The following is a 17,148-nucleotide window of genomic DNA, read 5'->3' on the forward strand; positions in this document are numbered from 1 at the left end:
TCAAAAATTGAGCTTTACTTGTACATATTGGCACTTCATAAGCTAAGTCAACTATTTGGTTTAATATTCTTATTGAATAAAAGTAGGTTAATTGGTCACAACTTGTCAGTACGGGCTTAATAATATCTTGAAAATTCTTGGAAATACAGGCAGAAAGTGCACCAGAACAAATGGATTGGATTGAAAAGATAACTGGAGTAATTGCTTCGTTGTTGAGTGCCCTACCTGAGAGAGTAAGATACTAGGAATATGAAGCTTACTGTGTGTCCTTGGATTTCTTTTTCCCCATAATTATGATTCAATTATTTTTCAGAATATCTCTGCTAGTTCAACTGCAAGTGGGCAACATGGGTATTCCAGTGGTGGTAGTTCAATTGAAAGTTCCTCTGATTTTGATCAGTGGGCAAGTAGACAGAAGATGACGGATAACCTTCCTCCCAAGAACTTGGTGCGTTCATCCAGAAGCTCACAACAGCTACAGTCCACTTCAAAATTTGAGAATCCAGTTGATGCAATAAAGCGAATCCCTGGAAATGATAAATGTGCCGATTGTGGTGCACCTGATCCAGACTGGGCTTCTTTAAACCTTGGTGTGCTTATCTGCATTGAATGTTCTGGGGTTCACCGTAATCTAGGGGTGCACATATCTAAAGTGAGTTACTTGCGCCACCCCCCCCCCCCCCCAACCAAAAAAAAAAAAAAAAGCTTGAGGCCATGCGCAAGGGTGTTTACTCTTTTAAGGCCAACACACCGTTGAGTTATGATAATTAAAATAAAGGTGTCAATTATTGAACAAACTCAGTATGTAGTGGAACATTTCTAAAGAGTTCATGATTGTTTATGTTTCTGCATATTTACTATTAAATATGAATTGAATATAAATTATCTTTAACATAGAAACTGAGTGAAAATTGTCTATGATGTAGGATAGATCTGGAATCCTACTAATACTGACTGATCAGAGGCAATTATGAGGGTTAGGATTAGGGAAAATTGGTGAAAAAGCTACGGTTCAGGTATGTAACAGGTTGGTAGGCAATTCAGAGGCCAAATATGGATCAAAAGCTGAGATTTGGGAGCTGAGAACAGGACTGGAAGTAAGGTTACGAGATCAGAATTTGAAATTGAAAGATTAGAGAGAGAGAGAGATTTTAGGCATCACACCTAGGGTTAGAATTGGATCACACAATTCAAAGAAAGCACCATAGCTTAGAGAAAATTGAAATTATTCATTAACTAATGAAAAGACAGATTCAGTAGTATTTATAGAGATTTGGCCCAGCAGTTCTCTTGCATTTTGACTAAAGGCAGGCCTTTACCTAGTCTTCACAGTTAAGTTCTATGCCATTTCCTGTTCTCTTTCATTTTCTCTTTTGTGTTCAGTTGGGAGTTGGAGCATAGAGGGGTTTGGGTAAACATTGTGAAATGTTGATTTTGACAATGTTTCTTTTGCCACCCGTATAGGAATTGTGAGAGAACAAGCTCCTAGTTTGGTGCAGTTGTATGAATGACTTGTTTATATTGATAAATGTTGCGGTAGCTAGCTAAATAGTCATTGTAATTAGGCTACCCTTGCTTATATGCTAGCTTATAATACTTAGACCTTGTTTGGCATAGCTAGAGGAATGTTCCAGCATGCTGTTAGAAGGCTATAAGTGCAAGTGGGCGCAAGTGGGCAAGTTGAGGCAACCGTTTTTGGCGCCTAAACTCAGCTCAGATCAGTATAAACAATGTTGATCTATGCCAAGTTACATATGTTGAATGAAATCGGAAATTAGTTTCCCTCCAATTCTCTCTCTTTCCATTCTGATCTCCCCCTCCCTTCCAAATATCTTCCATTCTCAATTCCTCAAGAACTCTCTTGTCAGACTTGTAATCTGACAAATTGGTATCAAAGCAAGGTCCTGTCCAGAATTTGCGAACTAATCAAGTATGGCTAACGGTACCAAGATGCGACAGATGGAGGCGCAACTGCAGCAAGTTTCAACATCAATGGCCGAGATGCAAGGCAAAATGGATACGATGGAAGAGAGGGTCGGATTGACGATGGATAGGAAGTTGGACGCATTGGCCGATAGGCTTAGGGGCGATATGCATATGCAAATCAGGGAGGAAATGCAAAAAGTAAGGGATCAAGGGAACATGTTGCACGATCAACTGCAACAGCTCATGAGGATGTTTGCGAGTCAACTGCAAGTGAGAATCTCCCTTGATTTTCCACCCAGGGAACGATCAGAACCAATTCTACCCGGAATTGGTGGCAGTAATCGTAATGTGGAATTGTCAATGTCAGAGGGAGAATCGGTTACGTGGAAGAGTTAGCGTCGGAGAGGAGGCATGAGGTGCCAATTCGCTCGCATCAAATCGGATTTCCAATACCTAAGCTGTAATTACTAGTGTTCGAAGGTGTGAAACTACAGTGGTGGTTAAGGGGATGTAAGAAATTGTTTGAGATCCATCGTGTAACAGAAAACCAGAAGGTAGCCCTAGCTGCGGCGTACCTCCATGATGCAGGGGACATATGCAAGGTGAGGGAGAGTTATAGTTGGGACGACTTCGCACAAAGGTTGTGCGAGAGGTTTGGAGAACCGGTTACGGTGGAAGAGTTAGGGTCGGAGAGGAGGCATGAGGTGTCAATTCGCTTGCATCAAATCAGATTTCCAATACCTAAGCTAGAATTACTAGTGTTCGAAGGTGTGAAACTACAATGGTGGTTAAGGGGATGTAAGAAATTGTTTGAGATCCATCGCGTAACAGAAAACCAGAGGGTAGCCCTAGCTGCGGCGTACCTCCATGATGCAGGGGACATATGCAAGGTGAGGGAGAGTTATAGTTGGGACGACTTCGCACAAAGGTTGTGCGAGAGGTTTGGGCAGCAAGGCAAATGGGATGTGGTGCAGGAATTCAACCGCCTAAGACAAGAAGGGACGATGTTGGAATATCAAGCAAAGTGTGAGTAGCTCAAATTCATGATATTGAATAGGAACCCCTACCTAAACAAGGAGTATTTTGTATCTAGTTTCATAGGAGGATTAAATGATGAGTTGAGGTTAGCAGTACAAATTCTTTGGCCTAAAACAGTGCAAGAGGCAGCAGAGGGGGCTGCCTTGTAGGAGATGACGTTTGAAGCATTACTGAAAAAGCAAAGGGGACAGAATAGGGGAGTATAAGCCGGAGCTATGCAATATGGGAGTTGATCTATGGGGAAGGAACTAGTAACATTTGGTGCTGGCAACAAGCATCCAGCATTACCCCCAGCTTCCCAAAATATGCAAAACAGGGACAAGTTGATAGAACAAAGGAGGTTAGCTGGATTATGTTTCAAGTGTGGAGAGAAATACACACCAAGGCACCAATGTAGGAAGCAACTCCTGTTGCTAGAGGGAGGAGATGAAGAAGAGGAAGAAATGGATGTGACAAGAGAAGAGGAGGAAGGCAGTGGAGCCATATCCTTGCATGCCATTAAGGGGGTAGCCAATAGCAAGATTATTGAGGTTGAAGGGAAGGTACAGGACAATTTTCTCATGATCTTGATAGATAGTGGGAGCACCAACAATTTCATTGATAAGATGACAACCAAGAAGATGAGGTGCCCAACGGCTAGTACTCAACCCTTGTCCATGACAGTAGCCAACGGGGACAAAGTAATCAATAAATCAACTTGCCTAGGGTTTTGTTGGGAGATGCAAGGGGAGGAATTTTCAGCTGATCTAAGGCTACTCAAATTAGGGGGATGCCATATCGTCCTGGGGGTGGATTGGATGCGAGAGGCAAGTCTTATTAGTTTTGATTTCAACAATATGGAAGTGACACTCAAGGAGGGAAGAAGGGTGGTGCTACTGGGAAACATGGAGGTGGGAAGTTGCAAAATGATGAAGGGAAAGAAGCTGTAGCAATTATTTAGGAAGAAAACGGCATAAGTGGCTCAGTTATTCTCAATCGAAGCCACTGAATAGTAGGAGGAAGAATTAGGAAGAGGAGGCTCCAATCCCACCTGGCAGGTACATGAATTGACCCTCCTTGATTCTTTACTGATTAAATACTAGGATCTCTTTGTAGAGCCTAAGACATTACCCCCCAAAAGACTGCTAGACCATACTATACCCTTGTTGCCCAATGTTAGACCAGTAAACATATGGTCATATTGGTACTCACCCAAACTCAAATTTGAAATCGAAAAGATGGTCAAAGAAATGCTAACCCAATTTGTTATATGCCCTAGCCACAATTACTTTGCTTCCCCTGTCCTATTGGTTAAAAGGAAGGATGGCATTTGGCACATTCCAAAGACAGCATTCAAAACACACCATGGGTCTTCTTTAACGATATCCTAATGAACCAAATTTTTGAACCAAATTCCAAGTGGTCTTCTTTAACGACCTGGGAATACTTGGGGTGGGGATACTTGGGAATACTTGTCAGAACAATAACACCTGGGAATACTTGTCAGAACTTCTCCACCAATTTCCTAATGCAGCGAGCTTGCTACACATTTCTTGCAGACAAGAAACACTTTAAGGGGCGGGGATTGTTACAGTTGCTAGCTAAATAGTCATTGTAATTAGGCTACCCTTGCTTATATGGTAGCTTATAATACTTAGACCTTGTTTGGCATAGTTGGAGGAATGTTCCAACATGCTGTTAGAAGGCTAAGCACAAGTGGGCGCAAGTGGGCAAGTTGAGGCAACCATTTTTGGCGCCTAAACTTAGCTCAGATCAGTATAAACAATGCTGATCCATGCCAAACTGCATATGTTGAATGAAATTGAAAATTAGTTTCTCTCCAATTCTCTCTCTAAATCTCTCTCTCCCTCCCAAATATCTTCCATTCTCTCTCAATTCCTCGAGAACTCTCTTGTCAGACTTGTAATCTGACAATAAAAAGAGAAAACAAGCTATTAACAATGTATAGAATTCTTTTTTCTTGTCAGTATTATATATTTTTTTTAACTCTTAACAATTCAACTGACCTTAACCTGTAAAGTTTTATCACCTTCAAGTGAGAATGATGCTTTGATAACTTTATTTAGCTTACTGGATGACGCAGCGTGTAGCGCATGTGTGAAAACACACACCAAAATAAACCCTTGAAAGAGCAAACTTCAATGGCCAAAGCTTGGCTTTCAAGAAGACGCAAAAACAAAACTGTTTTGCTAAGAAAACCCAAATAAGTTGCTAAAATTTGATTAAGAAAAACTTGATTACAAACTCTAGATCCTAGGCATATTTATAGTATTTGGCTAATCCAAATCCATTTAATATTTGTAAACAAAATTCAACTAGAATCCTAATAGAAATAAATCTTAAATAAAAGTCAACTAGAATCGTAATAAAAATAAAACCCTAATCAAACATGATTTAGAATCCTAAATCAAGTAGAAATATAAAGTAGAATCCTAAATCAAGTAGAATTCTAAAACTTAAGAAGTATTAAAATAACATTATGGCACTACTATTTTGATGATACTGTTCTGGTTTGGTTGGGTTGGCTTTGGGCCAAGTCTTGATTGGTGACCGCATCATTGGATAATTCTGTTGCATTATTAGAGATGCTCTCTCTCTCTCTCTCTCTCTCTCTCTCTGTGCTTGGTTGAGATGCTTTTTACTAAAACAAATCCTTAGGCCTAACTAGACATCTGATGGATATCTTTAACATTCTTTCTATTGATTTTGTTAATGGCTGTCAATGCAATTGGATAGTAATCTAAAAAAGTGGAATATATACCATTTTCACACACATTTTGACATTTATATCTAAATGATGTTAGGGAGAGACCGTGCAACCTACAGCTGTTTAGCTAGCTATTGGCATTAAATCATGTTTAACAGATTTAAAACTTCGAAGTACTGCAGTATCACTGCTGCGCATGCTTGAGCTATGCCCAGTCATGGCTGGAAACCTTTAAATGGCTTATTGTAGTTTATTTTTGTGCCAGGCCTCTTTCCAATGGTGTCTTATATGTTGAAAAGTTTATGTTGATAGGCCCAGTCCTTTAGTCTCCCGTTTGTTTATGTAACCCATTTGTTCAACTACCATTGCAGGTAAGGTCATTAGCACTTGATGTTAAAGTGTGGGAGCCTTCTATAATTAACATGTTTCAGGCGCTTGGTAATGTCTTTGTGAACTCTATATGGGAGGGGTTGTTACAGGCAAGAAGAACTCTTCAGGCTGATGAATTACCAATCAAGTAAGAACTGCATGATAAATGTGATTGAAACGTTTTAATTTTTTCTGTTTGCTTATTATTTTAAATTGTGTTTCAATGAATGTTTTATTCATGTAATGTAGGCTTGTTGAATCTGACAAGCACAAACAGTTCTTTAGCAAGCCCTGCCATGACGCTCCCATTTCAATGAAGGAAAAGTTCATCCATGCAAAGGTTTTTGTTCAAATAATTAGTTTCTTTCCTTATTTCCTTTCTTGTCTTATTCTTCTGTGTGCATCTTTTCTGAACTTGCTTTTTTTTATTCATTTTCTTCTTAAATTGGCATACTGTGATTTTTAGTTGTATGAAATTTACTGCCTTGGTGCGAATGTAGTTCTAGTGTTATCAACACAGAAGTTGTTTACTGAAATCTTTATGATTAATATAGGACAGAATTATTTCGAGTTTGAAGCTACAGTTGATCCCATCACGGGGCTTCATGTACAACATCCCTCCTCCATGGGATTATATTTGGGATGGCACTGTTTACAAGAGGCAAGATTTTTTTTTTTTTTTTTTGCTTGGTACAAGAAGCAAGAATTCAGTACATAGATTTTTCATCATTAACAGATTTTTTTGACAATTCATGGGGAAGTTGCTCTGGCTTGAATTTATATGCCAGTGGGGTTGAATGCAGAGTCAAGAAGCTAGTATTGTGATCTACAGCCGTTTATTAACACAGTTAAACCACCCTGTTAGCCAGAGGCGGATCGACCGACGGCTGAGAAGTGTCAGCCGCCCCCACTGAAGAATAAAAATTAATTAATTTGGTGATTAGGTTAACTTATCTACTAAATATATGATACGGCTCTTCTGTTAACTGCAGTTTGGCTGAGTGGTTTAAACTTTAAAGGTACAAGATATGGACTTGGTTCTAATTTGGCATGGGGCCAAATCCCACTTGAAGCACAGCGAGCACTTTTTTTCTTCTATGGTTTTAGAGAAAGTGATGTAGGACATAGATGTAACATTTAAAAAAAAAAATATTAAGTTAGATTGGAAAAATAGGAATTAGTATTATTTGTTCTAATTTATTTTGTCACTCCTGTAGTTATCAGGTTCCATTAGAATTATAATTAGATTGAGATTATGTCTATCAGAATCCTAATTAAAGTAAGATTACATTTATTAGTGGTCTATATATAGTTGCTCAGGATGTAATCGAAGGAAGACTTTGATTAGTGATATTGATTTGATTTTATATTGATTGAGTTTTTGCTTTGTTATTGCTGTATTCTTTGTAGTTCTGCATAAGAATGATTTGATCTATTGAGAGATGACTCCCTGGGATTAGTTTTCCTTCACAATTTTTTATTTTCCCATGTCTTTCAAGCATCATTTTTGAAAATTTATAATTTACCATGTAAAATTTTATCCTTCAGTCTTGAGACTAGTTTTAGATGTTTCTGCCTTTAGTCTTTTATAATTAAATTGCCTAGTCACGTACATAGGAAAAGATATATTTGACACCATTGAAAATGAAGATATTATACAATGGTTCCAGAACATGAGATAAAATTATAGGTATGTATTGTTTTTTTTTTTTGCCATCATTTTTGTAAAATATATATATATATATATATGTCAATGTATTTTTACCCCCACTGGATTAATATTTTGGGTCTGCCACTGCTGTTAGCATTCAAGTAAATTATGGTATCTGCAAGATAGGCAGTTCCATTGATATCTTTTTCACAGAGAAGCTTTGAGTTGATAGAACTTTCTCATATGTAGTTTATGAAATTTTGGTCAGTCAAGATATAGCATCAGGGCGTAAACTGTGCGAACAAGAAATGCAAAGTTTAAATTTGTGAATAACAAATGTGACCATGCACCTGGTTTACTTGTGCAGCCATATTTTGAGTGCTTTTATTATCTATGGTGGTCAATATTTGTCTGAATATAGGTTTGATAATGGAAACTTAAGTGTATTTTTTCTTACTGCAGTATGGGGAAAAACGTTTTCTTCAGAAGGTAAAGGACAATCACTACCTTCTTCCAGTGGTTCAACACTTGTGGCAAAGTGTCTCTGCTAATGACAAGAAAACAGTTTACCGCCTTATTGTTGCTTATGAAGCAGATGTTAATTCTGTCCTTAGGCAAACTGCATCTGATACAGCATTAGATCTGCCCAGAGCAATGCAATTTCAGGAGCCAGCACAAAGTCCTGATCACTTCTTTGACTGCTTGGCTGATTCTTTTGACTGCTCCTCGAGTTCTTGTAGTTTACTCGGAGAAAGTGAAGATCAATTTATAGGAGCACTTGGCAGCTGTTCCCCGCTTCATCTTGCTTGCCAAACTGCTGATATTGGCATGGTAGAGTTGCTCCTACAGCATGGTGCAAACATCAATGCATCTGATTCTAGAGGTCAGACGCCATTGCATCATAGTATCATCAGAGGAAGAACAACAATTGTGAAACTTCTTCTTACTAGGTGAGATTTATCTTCAACATCTCCTTTACATTGGTACCTTCAAATGTTTCTTCTCTGGTTGACTGGATGCAACTCCATCTTGCGATTCTATGCTTCCAGGCTTCAGTTTATGCATGAAAGTAGTTATATTCTTCTTTTCTCTCTCTCATCAAACATGATATATGACAGACCATTTTGAGAAATCTTACGGCATTTTCTAAGATGGAGAAATTTCTGTAGTTAATTAAAGTTATTCACTAGACATCCCCATTTTGCCAATCAGTTTCATTTGTTTTCATACAATAAAACTGCTAACCGGGCAAGCATTTTTGTTTTTGTCCTGCCATTCTTAAGATACTCGAGGCATGATAAATTTCCCTCTTCTCTGTTTGCAATAAACCAGATAGCTTTTTCTAAACTCTCGTAATAATATTGAGGTTTAAAATGGTTTGTGTCGATCCAGGGCAGAACTTCTTTGAGTCTTCTAGAAATTGATAGACGCGGATCATTCTTTTTTCAGTCTCCCAACACTCTGAAACTGTTCTGATACTATTTCATGACTTGATCTTAACACACTGAACATTCTTCTAATGATATTGTTCTGTAGCTTTTCCCAGTTTCCCTTTTTGCTTGCTAGAAACGTACCTGATTGCATCTTGTTGATGCCTACCCTTGCTACTGGTGCAGGGGAGCTAATCCAGAAGTTGTTGACAAAGAAGGTAAAACACCTCTTCAACTTGTCCAAGAAACCTGTGATGATATCCAGGTCCTCGCGATTTTGAAAAACCCAAAAAGTAGCATTAGACACTATACCACTTAAATAAATGCATACCATATTGGAAGTCCAGAAGAAAGTGGAAGATTCTGCGTCATACATTGCAGCCCTCTAGGCCCAGGGGAGAGGCCCAGTTTTTGGTTATTCAAACTGTTTGGCTTCTTAGATGCCTCTTTAAGTGGAACTCCAAGATCTTCCTTTTGTATTTATTAATAGCCTTAGCAAGCTGTGCTTTTTATTCATTAGGTCTCCATTTATCCCCTATTTATCTCGCTTCTGGGGTGAGACTAATGTGAAGTAGCTTGTTCTATGGTTGTATTTGTACATAAGCCGTCTGCAATTTTGAGACCCAGGTTTGGAATCTTTGACCTTGATATTCCCAATAAACGGACACCCAAACTTGTAAAAATAAACACACAGGACACATACATATATGCACTAACAAGGTGCAAAACTATAGCCTCTGAAAGTTTGTTATAATGAACTTAAAATCCAAAATGGTATTGCTTTAAAGAATTGGATTGAATGTGCAGCAACGAAGAGATTCAATTCTCAGGATATCTTATGGGCAATTTTATGCTACATGGGGTATTGATACCTCACCTCTCTTTATTACACTACGTCCCTATTTGAATTACATTGCTTTTCTTGTGCTATATGATGACTTTTACACTGCACCTCCGTTGATGTACACTGTACCTTTCTCTTCTTTCACATCTGACCATTATTTTTGTATTGCAACTTGAGTATCGATAACCAATGATATTCTAGGCGTTCTCCTTGGGATGGTAATAGGTACCTGCCAATAACACTCCCCTGATGAGACCACTCCTTGCTCTATATACTGTGTTATGTTATTTTCCTATGGCTGGGTGCTTCCTTAAGTGGTGGAGCCTTGTTATTGTTCCTGAGCTATAAATTGGGTCCTAAGATTGTATGAACGTTCTGGTGATTGATTTGAGTGTGCGCTGCGCCTGCGCGGGGTTTGGACTGAATGGGTTTGTAATGGCAGAAATTTCTTCAATCATCATCAGCTATGCCAAACGGCGTGGAGAGAGACATAATGGAAGGGGTACTCAAATATGAAGTGCAAGTAAGTGGGATGTATTCGAAAAGTAGGTAACTGAAATTCACAACAGTATTCCAGAGTTCTCTGCTGAGAGGACTGATACACCCCTCCCTCAAAAAAAAAAAAAAAATTATGCCCATATATATACATATATGAAAATAATTTTATATTTTTTTAAATATTACTATAAATTGTTGTTTAAATACATTATTAGTTCTTGTCTATTCAATTAGAATTATAGTTACAATTATAATTATAATTATAACTATAATTAATATTTTTTAATTATAATAGAATTTATATTTATTTTTTATTTTTTTAATCATGTTTGTTGGATATGAGTGTAATTGAATTGATTAAATTATTCAGATGAACTTGGCATGATTTAATTTGGGAGAGTAAAATTGAGGGTTTAATTAGAAGAGAGTTTTAAGTTTGTTATTGTTTGAAGTATATTAGTGTTGGAAAACATAAATGGTTTAATATTTTTAACTTTTATGATTTTTTAATCTATTCAATTTGCGCATCTAGTCGATCAAATTGGTTTGATTTAAAAAAAATTGATCTATTCAATTTGAATAATTTGATTAATTCAGTTACATCTAATTATTTATGTTGTCGAATATTAACGTAATACAGATAATAACATATTTAAAGTTCTCATCCAATTAAACCTCATATTTCATTCCTCTTTCTCTCAATTAAATCACATTAGACTTTTTTGAGTAATTTGATCGATTAAGTTACACCCTTATCTCACATATATAATTAAAAAATATATAAAATGTGTATAAATTTTATTATGATTAAAAATTAAATAAATTATTAATATTATTAAAATAATTATAATTGCAAATGTAATTCTAACTAAATAGACAAGAAGTAATAATGTATTTAAATAACAATTTATAGTAATATTTTTAAAATATAAAATTATTTCGATGGGGGGAGGGGGGAATTGGGTGGTGGGAACGCGGGCAAGATATTAATTCTATCTCTCTCTGTAAGAGTTGAATAATGTTCATTATTTCTATTCGATTCAATGGAAGAATAGCTATCGCAACACGTACATATATATTTTTTTTAAACTCAATTGCCCCTCCCCTGCCCAATGATGTAAATAGTAAGTACTGTTCTTTATCATGTTTTGTTTACTTTCTCATCTGAAAATCGGATGGTAGCTAGTGTAACTAAAAGGATATATATATATGTATGTATAATCAAACTTCTGGAGCCCATCTTCACTGAGAAATGGTTTTCCCACAGCATGATCCGTTTTGCCATCTTGACTGTAAGTACATAAAAGACAAAGTACGGAAACTTCCAAGTATGGCGGCTTGATAACGGGAAGACATGAATGAATGAAGGTGCTCTTGTCTTGCTGAATCTGGCTTAGCTGGAAACTGGAAGAATTGTTTCATCGTACCGGCACCCCTGACAAGAAAGAATCGTGAGACATTGTCGGCTGCCATAGATGAGGATCCGCCGCTACAGAGGGGGTGTTTGGCTTGCCATTTTTAAAATCAGTTTTTTAAGTTGTTAAGTTTTTAAATTACGTGAAGCTTAAAAATTGAGTACCATTTAAATTGATAATATATTTAGATAAATATGTTTTAAATTATTAGTTATATAGTTATGTATTTGGTTTGAAAGAGTTGATAAATTATTAAAATTTGATAAAAAGACGAAAATAGATATATTATTGAATAATATAAATAAAATATATAAAAATATTAAATTTTAATAAAAATAAATTAAAAATTAATGTATATTTAGATATTAATAAATTATATATAATTATTAAAAATATATATTGATACAATATTTTATTAAACCTAGTGTATATTATATGTGATATATATATAGTGAAGGAGGCGATGGTGATGGACGACGATGATAAAGAAAGAGATGGGTGATGGAAAGAGGCAGCAATGTATGCAACAGGAAGCGATGATGGATGCTGGGCTAGAGACAACGGTTGATTTGCTAATAAGAGGCGATGATGGATGCGACCAAAGTTGGAGATCCGATGATGGCATTGGAGGCGACGACTGATTTGTTGGAGGCAACATTGCTATAATGTTAACAATGGAGGAGGTAGAGAAAAAGATGGGAGAAGAGAAGTGTGTAAAAGGATAGAGAGTTGTAAATGTGTAGAATGTTTGAAGGTAAATCAATAAATTCATTAGTCAACGCAAAAAACTCTCAAAAACTTATTTGGAAAGGCTGGGAGAGGAAAGTTTTTCTCAAACACTATTGAATTAGTTTAAAAGTTAGATAACATTTAAGTCTTTAAATGTTACCAAACGGATCAAAAAATAAGTTATGCAACTTATAACCTATTTCAATAGCTTATACACGGTCAAACCAGTAAGCCAAACACCCTATAAGACTTGATGCTTGTCAACAAACTAGTGATAATGATCCAACCAAGGAAATCAACGAAAAAGTGGGAGTGTGGGGTGAATCACACCAAATGTTACAAAATTTTGGTGTCTTTTGCAATGTGGTTACTAAACTTTAATTCTTTATAAAGTAATCACAAAAATTTAAAATGTTTTACAATCTAGTCACATTTAACATTTTTCGACATGCAGTAGCCGAAGCTATTGATATGGTAATGATGTGGCAAGCAGTCAAAGTCACATGCTGAGTATACAAAACCACTAATAAAAATGCACCACATGGCACAACCCCCCATCCCCATAAATCCATTCTCATTTCCCTCCTTCTCTTTCTCCCTCACTTCCTCTCTCTTTCTTTTCACTTGTTTCTACTATCCTCCCTTTTTAGTCGTTGATCGCCTTTGTTGCACCCATTGCCGCTTCCACCTCCATTGTTGTTTGTCATTGCCATCAACGCTTTTGCTTTGCCAGCCATTGCTTTGGTTACTGCTACCTCACCCGTCAGTCACCGTTGCTTCATTGTCATCTCCGCCTTCAATCACCTATTGCTTCACCCCTGCCTTCGATTGCTTCGGTCATCGCTACTCACTTGTCGTCATTCACTAATAATATTTTATGAATAACTTGGTTAAATATTAATTTTTTAAATAATTACTACATATATATTTATGTAATAACAGTGTCATATTTTTTAGATCCAATATGAGAAAGTTTACATGTTTTGAGTAATTGTTCCCTCTCCCTCTCTAATAACTGTACGGATGCTATCAATGGGGCAAACAATCATAATTTTTTATTTAAATAAAAAATTAAATCTTGGATGAAAGAGGACCTAATATTAGGGATTTGGTTCTAACGTGCATTTGCCTATGAATTCAAGAAAGATTAATTTAGTTATGCTTGGCCCAAAGACCACCTCAGATTCGTTCCCGTTTGTAGAGTCAATTTACACTACCACCAAAGGGTTATATGAAACTGTGAAAAGGGTAAAATTAAATGAACTTTAAAATTACAAATTTTGGGTTGTTTTTCTAAATTTCATAAAATCAATTTTAAATTATTTTTATCAATCTAATTATGTTTAGCCATCACAACACTGAGATATGTTTAATATTTAAGAAATATTTTTTTTACAATTATAGTTGTAGTTTTTATTCTTATTAAACTTGTTAATATAAAAAAATCCTTATATTTTCTTTCCTTTTTTTTTATCTTTATTTATCCAATAAACTAGTCAAAATTCGATAATTTATTAATCTTTTTATTTTACTAACAAACATTCCAATTTTAGTTAGTTCGTGAAGGGAGAGAGAGTGTTGTATAATTTTTCTAAAGCCTCCTTCTCATGTAAACATGATGTTTTTCTGCCACTATTATGAATTTTTTTGTTAGTCTGTGAAATTATTTTTTTAAAATTATTTATGTGGTAATTATTTAAAAAATTAATATTTGACAAAGTTATTCATAAAGTATTATTAGTGAATAGTAATGAGTAAAGCAACGATAACCGAAATAGTGGCTAATGAAGCAAAAGCGTTGATGGCGAAAATTTCAACGTCAATGGTGAATAGCGATGGAGGTTGAGGCAACAGCGGTTACACCAGAAATAAATGACAACAAGTATAACAACGACAACCAGGATCAATGATCAAAAGAGAAGGGTAGCAAATGCAAGCAAAAAGAAATAAAGAAGTGGAAAAAGGGAGGGGGGAAGGAGAATGGGTTTATGGGGATTGGGGAGGGGGTTGTGCCACGTGGGGCATTTTATTAGCAGTTTTATACATTCAGCATATGAGTTTAATTGTTTATCATGTCATCGTCATGTCGTATCCATGACAGCAACTTTAGCAAGTGCATGCCAAAAAATGTTAAATGTGACCGAATTGTAAAATATTTTAAACTTTTGTGATCACTTTATAAAGAATTAAAGTTTAGTAACGACAATACAAAAAATTGTCATCTTTAGTGTGATTTATCCGAATTAAAGTTTAGTAACGACATTACAAAAAATTATCATCTTTAGTGTGATTTATCCTACGAGTGTGGTTAACAAATTATGTCTCCTAACTAACATCACCTATGCCTAGTATGTATGATTTCTTTTTATACAAACTACAAGACTTTTACACAAAATTATATAAAAACTAATAATATGACAAAATTATATACGAGCAACTTAAAAAGTTCATACTAATAGATACATAACTATTGATTGTCCTTTTAATCTCAATTGGGTTAATGAGTCTCACTTTCTTAACTACGGAATATTTATTTAACTTTGCTTTGGTCGCGTTGATTATTTTTCTATGTCCTTTTGTCTTACTTTAAAAACATTAAAAAAAATAAAAATATATAAAATCACGCTGCGTGGCGGCTTCTAAAGTAGATAATGGGTGTTGTACTTGCTGGGTTCAAAGCAAAAGATAAGATCCTAAGAAAAGTGTGGTGTCATCCGAAAAGAGACAGGTATGAATGAATACCCTATCTCACGTACCCAAGGATGCAATCCCCTTAATTTGGGCCTTCAAATTGAAGAAGGCAAGGCCCAGCTCACGGCCCAATCCCACTTTCAAGCCATTAGATAATGGTCTCATTGTTTCGTACTTATTTCTCATAAAATGAAAAATTTGTCCCACCATGCCTTTTATTTTAAGAAGCCCAAATGACTAAGTCAACATTGCCAAAAATTGCAATCATTTTCAATAATTGGGTCATTGGTAGGTATTAAATTCAAATTATGAACATTAAGTTTGGTTTGACGACGAAGTGATTAAATTAGACTAAACTTTAGAAATTAAATTAAACAAGATTGTTTCATTGGCACTTAGAAATCATTACACAAGTGGGCATGGCTCCACCCCCTTGTGGAATGACATGACATAGGCATTGAGTTGTGGGATATCATTTAAAACTTCTTACTTTTGGCACTTGGATGCGACATATCATTTAATGTATATATTACGGAAATTAATTCTTGTCACTTCAATTAGGTAACATTTTTATATGAAAACATGTATCACAAGCAACCACAATTAAAACACAATCGATCATGTGGCCATGAAAACAAAATTAACAATTAAGTGGTTTTATTGAATATTCTATCCGAATATTAAATTACCCTAAACCTGAAATTGTAAATTGAATTAAATTATTTCATTGTTACAATGAGAAATCATTAGACAAGTTGGCATGGCCCCCTTGTGAGATGGCAAAACATGGGCATTGTGTTGCGGCATATTTAAGGTTATCTTCCAATGGGAAGATTGTCCCTCGTAAGGAGTACAAGGACATGTCATATGGTATTAAATTAAAAGAACCCTAATTGATAAAATAGTGCTTATGTTACTTGAGCCAATTAGGGGCTCCCAAAGTTGATAGGGATGTAACCGCCACTCTATCCCTTTTTGGAATTTTATATTTTTATTTCGAAAAAAAATAACTAAGACTAAGAAAGCAACTTATTTTAGAAATAAAAACAGCATGTTGTGAAAGAAAATAACTGAAATAAACAATGGAGAAAAAAATAAAACTTGAGATTAGGATAAGAAAAAGAAAAATAAGCGTGACAGTGATAGTGACAGTGCACCATACTGTGAATTACCAACCAACTTCGTCTTATTAATATAGTTTAATGTCATAATCAAACTATTAGTTATCTAACTTCAAATGTGGCAGATATCCTTTTCCCCAACATCAATTAAGCATGCTGGAGCCATAGTCTTGCAAGGTTCCAACAAAATGGTCAATGTTATTAAAACTCAACTTAGGCGTTTAATTATGATTTAACTCTTTTTAATTATTTCATTTGGTTGTATGTACATAATGTAAATGCATAATTATCGTTTTAATTAACTTTCAATAAATGTTTATAACTTTTATTAAGTCAACGATACTACTATTAAATATATTACGCAATTGATATAATATGTAATAATATATTAACTTATTCTTTTTAGACAAGATTATTTATATTAATTTTACGATTAGATGGGCGTTGTGGGTATTTTTTATTTTGTTATAAATAAATAATTTTTTTTAAAAAAAGAGAGAAACATTTTACTATTAACCAGAATTGTCTGCAGTAAATTTCAAAACCCTAAGTGAACCAAATTTGTTGAACATTAAAATTTCTTAAAATTTGTCAAAGTGAAAAGTCAAAACGGAGGAGGAAACGAGAAGGAGGGTCCCACCACCCACAAGGGGGCATAGAAATCTCCGAAGCCATCAGACGACACAATTGCATGGCATGGAGCAAACGACCTTTTTCGTGCCGTTTGAT

General features: G+C 35.5%; 1 protein-coding gene across 6 annotated transcripts in view; it reads left to right on the forward strand.

Annotated features, from left to right (window-relative positions):
• Positions 1-9,989, forward strand: part of LOC127795685 (ADP-ribosylation factor GTPase-activating protein AGD3-like) — a 38,624-nt gene extending 28,635 nt beyond the window's left edge. For 2 of the 6 annotated variants that reach the window (XM_052327509.1, XM_052327508.1), the window contains 7 exons: positions 150-233; positions 314-652; positions 6,043-6,188; positions 6,290-6,380; positions 6,600-6,701; positions 8,154-8,641; positions 9,308-9,986. In XM_052327509.1, the coding sequence (XP_052183469.1) occupies positions 150-233; positions 314-652; positions 6,043-6,188; positions 6,290-6,380; positions 6,600-6,701; positions 8,154-8,641; positions 9,308-9,440 (1,383 nt within the window). In that variant the 3' untranslated portion in view covers positions 9,441-9,986. Of the gene's footprint in view, positions 1-149; positions 234-313; positions 653-6,042; positions 6,189-6,289; positions 6,381-6,594; positions 6,702-8,153; positions 8,642-9,307 lie in introns of those variants that run through there. The other 4 variants (XM_052327512.1, XM_052327513.1, XM_052327514.1 and 1 more) reach the window with 4 other exon arrangements.
• The last annotated feature ends 7,159 nt before the right edge of the window (positions 9,990-17,148 follow it).

Source organism: Diospyros lotus, chromosome 2 (genome assembly GCF_014633365.1).
Source record: "Diospyros lotus cultivar Yz01 chromosome 2, ASM1463336v1, whole genome shotgun sequence".
NCBI lineage: Eukaryota > Viridiplantae > Streptophyta > Magnoliopsida > Ericales > Ebenaceae > Diospyros > Diospyros lotus.